This window comes from Podarcis melisellensis (assembly GCF_964234715.1).
Source record: "Podarcis melisellensis genome assembly, chromosome: 1".
NCBI classification, from domain to species: domain Eukaryota; kingdom Metazoa; phylum Chordata; class Lepidosauria; order Squamata; family Lacertidae; genus Podarcis; species Podarcis melisellensis.
In genome coordinates, this window is record NC_138528.1 from 105848713 (window position 1) to 105861850 (window position 13138).

General features: G+C 44.8%; 1 protein-coding gene across 8 annotated transcripts in view; it reads left to right on the forward strand.

Moving 5' to 3' along the window:
- The first annotated feature begins 483 nt into the window (after nucleotides 1-483).
- The window catches only part of TANK (TRAF family member associated NFKB activator), a 34378-nt gene continuing 21723 nt past the window's right edge, over nucleotides 484-13138 (forward strand). For 2 of the 8 annotated variants that reach the window (XM_081929415.1, XM_081929422.1), the window contains exons 1-3: nucleotides 4000-4150; nucleotides 6475-6577; nucleotides 12485-12646. In XM_081929415.1, coding sequence (XP_081785541.1) covers nucleotides 12548-12646 — 99 coding nt within the window. In that variant the 5' untranslated portion in view covers nucleotides 4000-4150; nucleotides 6475-6577; nucleotides 12485-12547. Of the gene's footprint in view, nucleotides 630-3999; nucleotides 4151-5073; nucleotides 5093-5897; nucleotides 6000-6474; nucleotides 6578-12484; nucleotides 12647-13138 lie in introns of those variants that run through there. The other 6 variants (XM_081929417.1, XM_081929416.1, XM_081929419.1 and 3 more) reach the window with 6 other exon arrangements.

The window sequence follows — 13138 nt, forward strand, 5'->3', positions numbered from 1 at the left end:
ATGTAATTCACACATTCATGTTCATCACTTGCTGGCAGTAACATCAAATGAAGACTTGCATGTGTGAATGAACCCTTGGCAAACGTAGCACTGCAGAAATAAAGTTTGCATCGAGGTTTTGAGTATCACATATTCCAAAATGTCATCTACAAGTACTTGCAGGTTTTAACATGTAATATGTGAATCTGACCTTAATATATAATTATTATTTCCCTGTTGTCTGATTTGGAGAGCATTGTGATTACTTTGATAATACATATATTTAGGGGGTGGGGTAATTCCTCTGTACTACTGCACTGCTGTAATGTGTGGCCTTTCTGAAGTGCATGAGATTCTTTCCTGGTCTAGAGTCGTCTACTTACAGCTTGTTTTCACTTTAAATTCTCATTTAGAGAGAACATGTTTCATAATGATTGGCTGTCTGTGGCTACAAGGAAGTTCTCAAATGGGGGATTTCTCAGTGGAAGTTCCCATCTAACGTCAGTCATAAACCAAACAGGACACTGCCTGAGTTGTACTTTTCTTAAGTTCCTGGGGAGAAAGCTTTCCGATTCTGTGAACATTATCTACTTTGTTATTATTAGGAACGGAGGCAAAATTAAAAGGTTCATCAAGAGATTACGTACAAGGTAACCAAAATATTTATTTGTATATAACCCATAAACAAAGACTGTTTGGTGCTGCTGAAATATATGGTGTGAAGCTGCCTTGTATCAAATCGCTATTTTGAAGAAAGGGCATAGGATCTATAATTCTAATATTAATTTTAACTGATCTGGTGCTTCTGTTTAAGTAATTAAAGTGGGGCTCGTCTTTTGATTCTTAACCTTTGTGCCCACCCATAGGCTATGAAAATGAGGTTGCAGTCTTAAACACATTTGACTAGGAAGGAAGTCCCATTGAATTTAGTGGATTTACTTTTCAGTAAACACAGCTGGGGCTGTGCATTGACAGCAGCCTCACAAATATAGCATGTTAAAATTCAATAGGTTGCCTGGGTAAATCCATTCTCTGCTTTAAACAAGTTATAATGATTTTTGTTAAGACTGCATATATCCCTTCTCCTCCTAACATGAACTTCCTGTGGGACTCCATTGGAATCAAATTTTACTCATCCTCTAGCACTGAGACTTATATATGTGTTCTGCTCAGTCATCACAATTCTGGTACAATCATGCATAACACTGTGGACATGATTTGTGTGCTGTTTTTATGGTGGTGCCTTATGGTAGTTTAGTACTAGAGCACAGGGGTCTTGCTAGGTACTTAAAAAACTAGAGGACCAGGCCTGTGACACAAATGTACATAAAACTATCACATGATAATTTATACATAGAGATACCCCTGGAAAATTAAGGTGGTTGGTGGTTGAGGTCTCACTAACACTGCACTTGACGTGTGCACAGCTGTCCTATAACTTTTTAAAAACACTTTTTAAAAACACACACATTTTAACAGTGATGGAGAAGTACAACCCATCCCATAATAACAGCACATCCCTGGACTAGGATTAGTAATGATATTTTACAGTGATTTAGTACTAAGGGAACATCTATAATAATACTGAGCTTTTAATGCAGATGTAACAAATCCCAGCGACGGGGTGAGCTCCCGTTGCTCGGTCCCTGTTCCTGCCAGGGAAAGCACATCAAAATGCAAGTAGATAAATAGGTACCACTCCGGCGGGAAGGTAAACGGCGTTTCCGTGAGCTGCTCTGGTTCGCCAGAAGTTGCTTAGTCATACTGGCCAATAAAGCGAGATGAGCGCCGCAACCCCAGAGTCGGTCACGACTGGACCTAATGGTCAGGGGTCCCCTTTACCCTTTACTAACATTATACTAGGCACAACCCATCAGGAAGCACTGTCAGATTTATTGTACTACTCCCAATTGTTACAAGGGGGCTGGCACAAGAGAACTTGCCAATGGATTATGCTCAATCGTTGCTGGGAAGAAGCAAGTTAGAGATTTGTCCTACCACTCTCCCTAAGGCAGGGATTGGGGAGCCTTTTTGGCCCAGAGCACCGGATCTTTATCTCCTATGGGCTAATTTTGACAGCTAGGCAGAAACACCAACCTGTCAATCATATGGCATCATAAGGGCCTAAATTATACCATTCCAACCATTTTTGTTATATAACTACCGTGGTGGACAGGTACAGATGAGTGCAAAAACTCATCACTTTACTCACATTCATCATACTAAAGTAAGACTGTACTCCTATGCATACTTCACCTGAAACTAAGCCCCCACTGCTTTGGTACTTACTTCTAAGTCAACATGTACCATATTTTTCCATGTAGAAGACTTGGGTTTTTTCCTTAAAAATGTCAAAAATTAGGGGGCGTCTTATACACGGAGCCATCTCCCCCCATTTTCTTAAAGCTGAGTCCCCGAAAATAGGGGGCGTCTTATACATGGGGGCATCTTATAGATGGAAAAATACTGTAAGTTGACTATGGATGCCACCTAGTTAAAGCTGCACTGTACCTTGGACTCCCATTGATCTTGATAAGAGACAACACATGCCTAAACCTCTGTATCTGAATTATGAATGTTTATATTAGGACCTGGATTTTACTAGATAGAATGTTGGACATTATTTTATTTTTGCTTCACGTAAGATGGATGATGTTACCATTATTAGACAGAAGAGTTTTTGTGGGGTAGGAGACATTTATCCACTTGATGTGGACCATCTAGTGTTTGAAAATGTGGATAGAGGATGGGGTATTAATGAGTTCCATCCCAAATGTATGTATGTATGTGTGTATATATATATATATATATATATATATATATATATACACAGTGGTACCTCGGGTTACAGACGCTTCAGGTTACAGATGCCGCTAACCCAGAAATAGTACCTCGGGTTAAGAAACTTTACTTCAGGATGAGAACAGAAATCGTGCTCTGGCGGCATGGTTGCAACAGGAGGCCCCATTAGCTAAAGTGGTACCTCAGGTTAAGAACAGTTTCAGGTTAAGAACGGACCTCCAGAACGAATTAAGTTCTTAACCCAAGGTACCACTATACAGAAAGCACCATGTGCTACTGTCAAGACACCAAGAAGGAAATGTCTTAAAACTTTTCTCAAACAACTAGAGAAACTATGCCAATTATGGCGGATTGTGCATGCATTTGGGAACCCATTAATTAATTTTTAAAAACCATCTGTTGGCCGTGCTAATGTTCCAACCCATTTTGGATTATGATGTAGCCCAGTAATGGGTCCCAACCCACCTGATGAAGTCTAGTGCAGCAGTGTCACTGGGCCCTATGAGCTCTGATGAGCTCTCTGTTGCAATGAGGCAAATCAAGACTGATCGGGCTGGTCAAACAGTTGCAAGGATGGTGCGGGGAGCAACAACCAAGCAGGAAGCAAGCAAGTAACCCCGTTTCAAATCCCACCAGGGCATAATTACCGTACATCTCTGCACTACATAGCAGGGGTGGGTATGTGTGGCCTCCAGATGTTGGTTCCCCAACCCACATCTCCCTTCTTTTTTCCTCTTTTCTGTTCCCCATTGGACGGTGCATCAGTTAGGACTGAACGTAGCAGGCTCTCCTCTGCACAGCACTGCAGGGGAACTTCCAGACACCTGGGCCTTCCAGATGTCATTGAACTCTGACTCCCATTTGCCCCGGCCAGCAGGGCCAACAGCCAAGGACGAAGCGCCTGGGCTGCATCCACCCCTGACTCAAGAGCAAGGGGGCAAACAAGGCACTTTCGCCTCCACGCTTTCCAGGCGGGCTTGGATCGGGTCCGACGAACTTGGCTAGAAGGGAGGAGACGCAGGGAAAGGACTGGAAAGCAGCCAGCGGTGTGCGGACTGCGGCCAGGAGCAGCCAGGCAGTCGCCCTCTTCTTTTTCTTGGGCGAAGGCAGCAGCAGCGGGGGATCTGGCCCGTGGAAAGGGGTGAGAGGAGGCGGCTCTGGGACCTCACCCCGCTGACCCCGCTTGGGCAAGGCGATCTCGGAGGCGACGCGCGCAATTTTACGCGCCCAGTCACATGGCCCGCGGAAGGCAGCAGGAAGTAGATTGTGGTTCCTGGGTTGCGCGTCAGGGCCGCCGCTTTGCGCCCGGGCGCTTGGAGAGGCGAGCAGAGCGGAGGTGGCTGCGAAATCCGCGAGTTTCCTTGCCTTTGTAAGTAGCCCGCTGTATCCCAGGCTGAGCAAACGAGGGCGATCGCCCTTCTCCTCTCTGTTACCAGCTATTGCCAGACGCTTCACCTCCTTTTTGTAGTTGTCCCTTGCCCTCCTTTAACCCTCTGCGCTTCTGAACGAGCATTTCCGCGACAAAAAAAGTGTGGCGCTCAGCCGCATCTCAGAAAAGCTGGCGCGTGTTTCTCAAAACGGCGCGATCATAAACTCGTTTACTTCTCTTTCCCTTTTCTTTTTGTAAGCCTGGATTTAGTCGGAGGGATCTGCTTCCAAACTCAGTGTGCATGGGAATGCCGCCTAACTAGTGTTTATTTTTCTTCTCCGCGCGCACCCCCTCCAAAAAAACCCAAAAAAACTTCCCGGCGTCTCTCTGCTCACTAACTCGGCCTGAAGAAGTTTGAAAGGCTACTTTCAGTGCGTCTGTCGCTCATGCATTTCCTTAGAAGGGCGGAAGTGCCTAGGGAGGAAGAAACACACGCATGCAAACAGGGGCAGGCAGGCGTTTAGGTGGCTGTTTTTGTCCAGAGCCAGCTGCACCTGGAACAAGAAAGGACTGGGTGGATTGTGGGATGGACCCTTAAGTAAGAGAAAAGGAACTGGGTGTTTTAATGTGCGTGTGCCCTTCACAGGAACAGAAGGACAAGGGACAGGGAAAGCTTCCTGTTAGTTGTTTTCGAGGCTGTTTTGTGCAAAAGCCCTGTGAGAAAATCACATTCATCTCTCGTAAGCTCAGATGACATCAAGTGTGCCTCCCATCCCCCTTTCTCCTTCACCTTATCGCTCACAACTGGAACTAGAATCCGGAGTGGAAGACTGTAAAAGTGGACAGGTCCACTGACAAGACGGAAGACAAAAACATAGAATAAAATAATTCTGAATTCGTCCGGAGTATCTTTCATTTGAAGTTGGCTCCCCTGATGTCATGGTAATGTCAGATTGACAAGTGCAGGGGGGTCTGCTGGCTGCATTGTAGTCCCCAACTCTGTCTGGTTGGGACCTGGAAGGCCAGGTTTCCAATCATGACTCGGCCACAAAGCTCTCTAGGTGATATTGGGCCAGTTGCTACCTTTCAACCGAACCCTACCTTGCAGGGGTGTTGTGAGGATGAAATGCAGAAGAAGAGAAGCATGTACACCACCTTGAGTTCCTTGGAGGAAATATGTGACATAAATGGAGTAAATAACCTAAAATATTAAATACAGTGGTACCTCGGGTTACATATGCTTCAGGTTACATACACTTCAGGTTACAGACTCCGCTAACCCAGAAATATTACCTCGGGTTAAGAACTTTGCTTCAGGATGAGAACAGAAATCATGCAGCGGCGGCACAGCAGCAGGAGGCCCCATTACCTAAAGTGGTGCTTCAGGTTAAGAACAGACCTCCAGAACTAATTACGTTCTTAACCCGAGGTACCACTGTACATAGTTTAAGGTGTGAAAGAAGGAAACTTTTTAATGTATCCCACTGACCTGGATTGCTGATGGCTACATGGTCTTGCTTTGAGAAGGGGGTGAGGTTGACTGTAGTAAGATGTAGTAGGCCTCATTTTCCACAGTGAGGTACAAAAACAGCAGCATGGGTCTCTTTAACATTTCCATTCTTCGCACAAGCTCTGATGTCCGGAGTCTCCCTAAGGATGCAACCTGTGCAGCGTAGTTTGGGGTTAAGTCCTATTGAAATCAGTGGGGCTGAATACTCTATATTGGAGGGTTGGTTTGTTTTTTCACCGGCTGAGGACAGGAAAAACATGCTATGGAAACATTTACAGTGATGTTGATGGAAAGCTGTAAATAGAAGATCAAGCTTGAACTTTTGTATTCAACTGACAGGTTTGCAATCCTAAATGCACATTCCAGGGAGCAAGACAGTGGGATTGACTTAGAGGAGACAGGCACAGGTTTGCTCTCTCGGGCTGCAACCCTGTGCACATTTACGGAGCAGGAGGAGGAGTGATGTAGCAGGATCCATCGTTGCTGGCCAGGGCAGAAGGTGGCTGTGGTGGTGGGTGAGGCAGTTCTTCCACTTCTCTAAACTTTCTCCAGGTTGGCATAGCTAAGTGGCCTGAGGATTGTGCCTCTCAGGGGGTGGGGGTATTGTTCTGTGGCGTCCCACTTGGTGCTTGGTGGAGAGACCTGCTGACAGTGGCTTTCCTCCAGCCAGAGTGGAGAGAGAAACAGGCCCATTGTCCCAGTGGTACTCCTCTGTTCTGGAAGAGACCGCCATCCTCATCCAAACCCCATTCCTGACTCTGTGTAAGACAGCTTCCTGTGGAGAATCTGAACCTGTGGCACTTCTTTCTTGCAGGACCAAAAGCTTGATTCCAGGGGAACTATGAAAAAACTTCACTGAGAGAAGATGACATGGTTCAAGATCACTTTTGCTATTCCTGCTAGAGCATTTGCAAATGGTCTGTATCAATTTGATGCTGTAAGAAATGCAGACTTCTCTGCCTAAAGCTTTGTTTGTATTTCCTTGTGTTGCAAGAAATCTAATTTCTTGCAACACAGTCCATCTCAGAAACATCTCTAACCCTAACAGAGTTTTAGAAAACATTTTTAAAAGAATGTTAAGGATCGTCCTGAGGTTGACTATCCCAGTGAATGCTGTCCTTGGAATAAATAAACAAAAAATTATTGTTTTTCAATCCAGACATTAGATGCATGCATTTGGGCCACCCACTGGTTTCTCTGTTTTTCCTTGTGAGGTTGGAAAAGCAGGTTCTAAACTTCACTGCAGCCAATCATGACACTTGGTTTTTTTTAAAAAAAAAATTCTGCAAGACATAACTTGCAACAGTTTGCTAAAGGGTGCGTAAGCATCTTCAGTGTAAATGCAGAAAAGGTGAAAAAGTAAGCTTCAAAGTATGTTATGTAAGTATGCAAACAACACAGCACACTTATCAAGATACTTGAGATTTTGAAATTTTGCTTTTTACGTGCATAGAGTTGACCCAAACTGTTCACTTCCAGTAAGAAAGAAAGAAAGAACAGTCTTGGGCTTGGATGCTAGCATTTTGTTTGCCTGTTCATTAAAGACTGCAGTTCATTAAGGAGAAGTAGAAAAATCAATGTTTGCGAATTAAGAAATTTTCATATGGAGCATGATAGGCTAAAACCATGCAATAGTCTTGTAGAGCTGGCTTTCAAATATGAATGCTGTAGGGGGCGCAGGTCACAGGGATTTCGCCTACCCCTTTCCCCCTGTGAAATGAGCAAGAGCGAGCTATTGCATCTCCATTCATTTCTATGGGACTTGTGTAGGAGAACTTCCTGGCTGTATGCAGCTTAAGTCGTACAGAATTATTTTTACTGTGCCCGTAATTTACATGCAGTGTGAAAACAATTCTTCTGAGGTCAAAGTGGGTAGTGGGTGGTAGGGGAAACGGGCAATAAATTCTATCTCCAGGGAAGTAGTGGGGACACAGGGTCACCAGCACCTACTCTAGGCAAAGGCCTTTATGTTTTTTCAGGTCCTGTAATGTTTTTGTCGTGTCCTGCAATTGCTTTAACTATGCTGCTGCTGTTACTGTTTTTCCTTGCATTGTTTGTTTTGCTGGTTTTTTAACAAGACTTTTGTTTGATCGTAAAACACCAGGAGAGCTAAGCTGATGCAGTAGGGTACGCATGTCCTTAACAGACAAATTGTAAATACAGTGGTACCTCGGGTTAAGTACTTAATTCATTCCAGAGGTCCGTTCTTAACCTGAAACTGTTCTTAACCTGAAGCACCACTTTAGCTAATGGGGCCTCCTGCTGCCACCGCATTGCCAATGCACGATTTCTGTTCTTATCCTGAAGCAAAGTTCTTAACCTGAGGTACTATTTCTGGGTTAGCGGAGTCTGTAACCTGAAGTGTTTGTAACCTGAGGTACCACTGTAAAGGAAAGCTCCAGTTGGGCGTTTTATTGTGTTGACTAAATGTGCGAAGTGGGTTGGGAGTGTAGGAATGAGAACTGTAGCTCCGCCCACTCCTGTCTTTGTTTTCATCACTTTCCTCCCTAGGGTCCCTGTGCACAAGAACTGTGGAAAATCATGGTTCCAAAACATGCAGGAAAATATACCGTAGTTAGAGTATATGAGGATGAGTTAGCCGGGTTGTCCTCACAATGCCCCCCCACCATGCGCTCAGTCATAATTTTATTAGAACACCTGAGATAGGGCTAAAGTTCTAAGCCCACCTGTAGTTTTTAAAACCATATCCTCTGTTGCTGCTCCTGGATTGAGGATTCTCCCCCCGCCACACACACGAACTCCTAAAGGATTTCCTAAAATTTAACTTTCTAATAATACCGAAAGAATGCTAGGAATGAGCAAGGATGGTCCTACCTTATATGGTGATGTTCTCACCACCAAGGGGGCCCTGTTTGTATTTATGAACTCCAGACATCAAAACGTCTTGGGACATCACCACTGTTTTGTGTGCAGAAGCTTTCAGGGAGAAACAATATGTAGTGACTTGAGTGATGAGTAAAGAACCGTGTTTTCTCTTTCTTGTGAAATTTTTAAATCTTTCTTTGGAAGAGCATGCTTTCAGAGCATGCATTAACGTCAAAACTCTTGGTGTTTAGTGATGGAGGCAGAGCATTACAGTGGTACCTTGGGTATGTAAGCGTATGTAACCTGAAGCGTGTGTAACCCGAGGTACCACTGTAGTATTTTGAGGCATTTGCAAAACTCTGACACATTCGGATTCTGCCTTACTCAGATGCAGAGTTTGCAGGGGAAAAGCACCATGACAACAATGGCCACATATGTGAAACAAATAGCTGCCCTCAAACATTGCCTGGTTAAGTTCCTGCATTGCAGGGAGTTGAACTAAATGACCCTTGGGGTCCCTTCTGACTCTACAGTTCTATGATTCTAAGCTGCGAAATCTGACCAGAGTGTGGTAACTGGCTAGCGCATCAGGAGGGAACGGTAGCAAGATAAAATGAAGCATGCCTTCCTCAATCCAGGGGTAGTGGTGCTGTAGAATTAACACGGTCTGCCCTGGGTGTGGTACCCAGAGTAGTGTGGTATAATTGGGGTGAAGTAATTCAGCAGGTAGGGACGTGGGTGGCGCTGTGGGTTAAACCACAGAGCGTTGGGCTTGCTGATCAGAAGGTCAGCGGTTTGAATCCCCGTGACGGGGTGAGCTCCCGTTGCTCGGTCCCTGCTCCTGCGAACCTAGCAGTTCGAAAGCACGTCAAAGTGCAAGTAGATAAATAGGAACCGCTCCGGCGGGAAGGTAAATGGCGTTTCCATGCGCTGCTGTGGTTCGCCAGAAGCGGCTTAGTCATACTGGCCACGACTGGACCTAATGGTCAGGGGTCCCTTTACCTAATTCAGCCGGTCTCCATGCAAATTGCTAGGTGACTTTTGACAAGTCACTCGGGAGGTGTTTGGACAATCCCACCAGCAACTGGGATCCTGGGATCATGCCAGGCTGCATATTTGGCATTGGAAGAAGAGCTTCTGACCATCATCTCCATTTATGCTAAATCCACAAACACATGGCAGAGGAGGGAGTGGTTAACATTCTTGCCAACATTGGGTTCTATCTCATTCCCCCTCTTGCTTTACTAATGTGGCTGAGTTGCCCCGAGTTCCTTGGTAGGAAAGGTAGGGATGCTATAATAATGTTTGCTAACCCTTTGCCCCCATGCCAGACTGTGGAACGGCCTCACCAGGAAGTCTTGTCTGGCACAGACTTTGTTTCTGTCTGGTGCCAGGCAAATGTATTTTTATTCTGCCAGGCATTTGGACAGTAAAAATGGCCTGACTTTGGGGTGTTTTACTTTTGTTGTTCAGATGTACGTGTGGGTATGTGGTTTATTTTATCATGTCGGGTAGGCAGTTACAGTATACCTGTCTCATTATAATGGATTTTTTTTTTACTGTACAGTGGTACCTCAGGTAACATACGCTTCAGGTTACAGACTCCGCTAACCCAGAAATAGTACCTCAGGTTAAGAACTTTGCTTCAGGATTAGAATAGAAATCGTGCTCTGGTGGGGCAGCGGCAGCTGGAGGCCCCATTAGCTAAAGTGGTGCTTCAGGTTAAGAACAGTTTCAGGTTAAAAAAGGACCTCCGGAACGAATTAAGTACTTAACCCGAGGTACCACTGTAGATGTTTTGTTTAATATATGTATAGCTTTACACGAGAGAAGACCCAACATAATTTACAGAGATAATATCCAATCCAACCTAACCTCCATCTTCACCTTCTAGGGCAGGCAGATTTAGAGTTGAGGAAATATCACTCTGACTGTGTGGGTGTTTGTTTGTTTGGCTGGTTCCTTGCATTTAACTGGCACATGCTCCTCAGGAAGAGCGAAACTGACTTGTCCTCTGTCTCCCTTCAGCAACAGAAGCTCACTTCGCCAAGAACAGCTTAAGGGAGGTGCTATCCCTGGCCAATTTCCTAAGCTAGGCTTTTAGTTATGACATACATATATCAACTCCAGCCATGCAAGGAAGTCTGCAAGATTTACAGGTCCACAAAATTTGAGTAGCCATTTGCCATCATGTACATAAGAAAAATTATGTTGGTTTAAATGGCAGGGGGTGTTTCTGGGTTTGGTTAATTTTTTGTAAAATAATTCATTGCCTGGAGGCAGGTCTTATATGGCCCAGGAACCCTGATTGCAAGCCATTTCTAAACGTTTTAAAATACTAATAGGTTAATTGAATGTGAAATAATCTGCTTGCTACGCAGAGCATTTACAGGGCAATCCTATAGATGCCTACTCTAAAATAAGTCACACGGAGTTCAGCGGAATATACTCCCAGTTAACAGTGTAGCCTTGACATCATTCTGAACTTGTCTTTCTTTGGCTCCATCTGCACAGTACATTTTAAGCAGCGTCATACCGCTTTTAACAGTCATGGCATCCCCCAAAGAATCCTGGGAATGGTAGTTTGTTAGGTTTTCAGAGTTCCCTAGGGAGATTGTTAAACCCCTCTGGGTATTGTAGCTCTGTGAAAGGAATAGGGGTCTCCTAACAACTCTCAGTTGCCTGGACAAAATTCATTTCCCAGGATTCTTTGGGGGAAAGCCATGACTGTTTAAAGTGGTATAGCACTGCTTTAAAGGCTTGAGACAAAATTATAGTGGTACCTCAGGTTAAGTACTTAATTCGTTCCGGAGGTCCGTTCTTAACCTGAAACTGTTCTTAACCTGAAGCACCACCTTAGCTAATGGGGCCTCCTGCTGCCGCTGCACCGCCGGAACATGATTTCTGTTCTCATCCTGAAGCAAAGTTCTTAACCTGAAGCACTATTTGTGGGTTAGCGGAGTCTGTAACCTGAAGCGCATGTAACCTGAAGCGTATGTAACCTGAGGTACCAGTGTATAGTGCACCTGGGGGTTTATTTATTTATTTTAAGAAAAGAAAAGGTAGTTAAAAGATGGCAAGATGGCGGAGCAGACATCCAGTTCCAAGCATGTCTACCCTTAGCAGCTTGTGTGGTAGGTCAGAGCCGCCCACCTAGCACTGGAATCATTGCAGCTTATCAGGACCAGGCTGGGGAGAGGCATTAGTGAGACTGGGGTGGGTAGGTGCTCCAGACTGACTTTGCCCCTGACCTCACTGCCAACTCTGCCCCTCCACAGAGATGTCAGTGTTGGAAAGGCAACTCTGCCCTCTCACACCAGCCACTAATGAGGCCTACTCAGAAATAAGTCTCACTAAACTCAGTAGGGCTTACTTCCAGGTAAACGTGCCTGGAATCGCAGCCTAAATCTCTTCGACTAGCAGAAATCCTTATTTTTAGTAACCCGTTTTTAATTGGAAAAAAAATGCAGTCTCAGCAGAAGGGAATGTGTCTGCCTCCGAAGGATCCAAGCTTCTGTAGCTTGTAGAAATTGGTAAAGGTTCCTTAAATAATCATAATGGTTTGCCTTAGATGATAAATAGAAAAGGGGGGGAGAGCAGAAGCCTGCTAGTGCCAAAGTTGACTCTGTTTAAATTAGAAATTTGTCACATTTAATTAATTATGTTCTGGAAGCTGTTCTTGTTTGTTTGGTATTAGATCTGAGGAAAGATAATTGGATTTGGTTTCGCAGCTAGCAATAGTCTGTGGCTACGGCAAACTGCAAAGTTTTGGTCAATAACTGGTGCAACCTAGAAGTAGCTTTTACCGATGACTGTTGTGTTGGCATCTCTCTATATTTGTGGAGAAAGTATTGTGGACACTGGATGACTTAATGCTGCGTTTCGGGTGTACATTGGGTCACAGCTGAGTATTGGGTTGGGGTAATTTGAGGGAAAGTCCTCCTTGCCCTGGGCCAAGCTGCTGTGTAGGCAACCAATGCTTTCCTTTCCTTTTTCAGTAACGCAGCCAGGTCTGCTGCATTTGTAATTTCTTCAGTGATGAGACTCTGCTGGAAGGAAGCATGGATAAGAATATTGCGGAGCAGCTCAATAAGGCGTACGAAGCCTTCAGACAGGCGTGCATGGATAGAGACTCTGCTGTGAAAGAGCTAAAGCAAAAGGTACGTGGCTGTTTTATGTCTAGCACTACAAGCTAAGATTACATTTCTGATGGCTCCCGAAGAAAAGTCGACTCCCGATTTCACACACAAAGAGGAATGGATAACGCCAGGGAAATTCTGTTAATTAATCTGGGGTGATCTGCTCCTTTCAGGTGTGAAATTGTGCCATGCGGCTTGTTTGCCCTTGTCCATAAAATGGAGGTTTTTGCACCTGTCTGGGGTGCAGGTTGTTACCAGCTTTTAACTGTGGGGAGGCCTTGAAATGCATATTATAGATACTGCTTCTCTGGTTTCCCTCCCCAAAGCAGGCAGTGCCTGTCCGGAAGCAAAGCAAAGCAGGGTCCCTCCTTTTTGCAAGAGGAAGTGCGAAAAGAAGCAGTCATTTGGAACTTCCCCACTTTCGTGTTAAATATAGCTGGTGCGTTATTTCAAAAGAGAAAAATTGCTTGGATGCCATACACCCTGTGAACTAACCCCATTGGTTTCCATGGG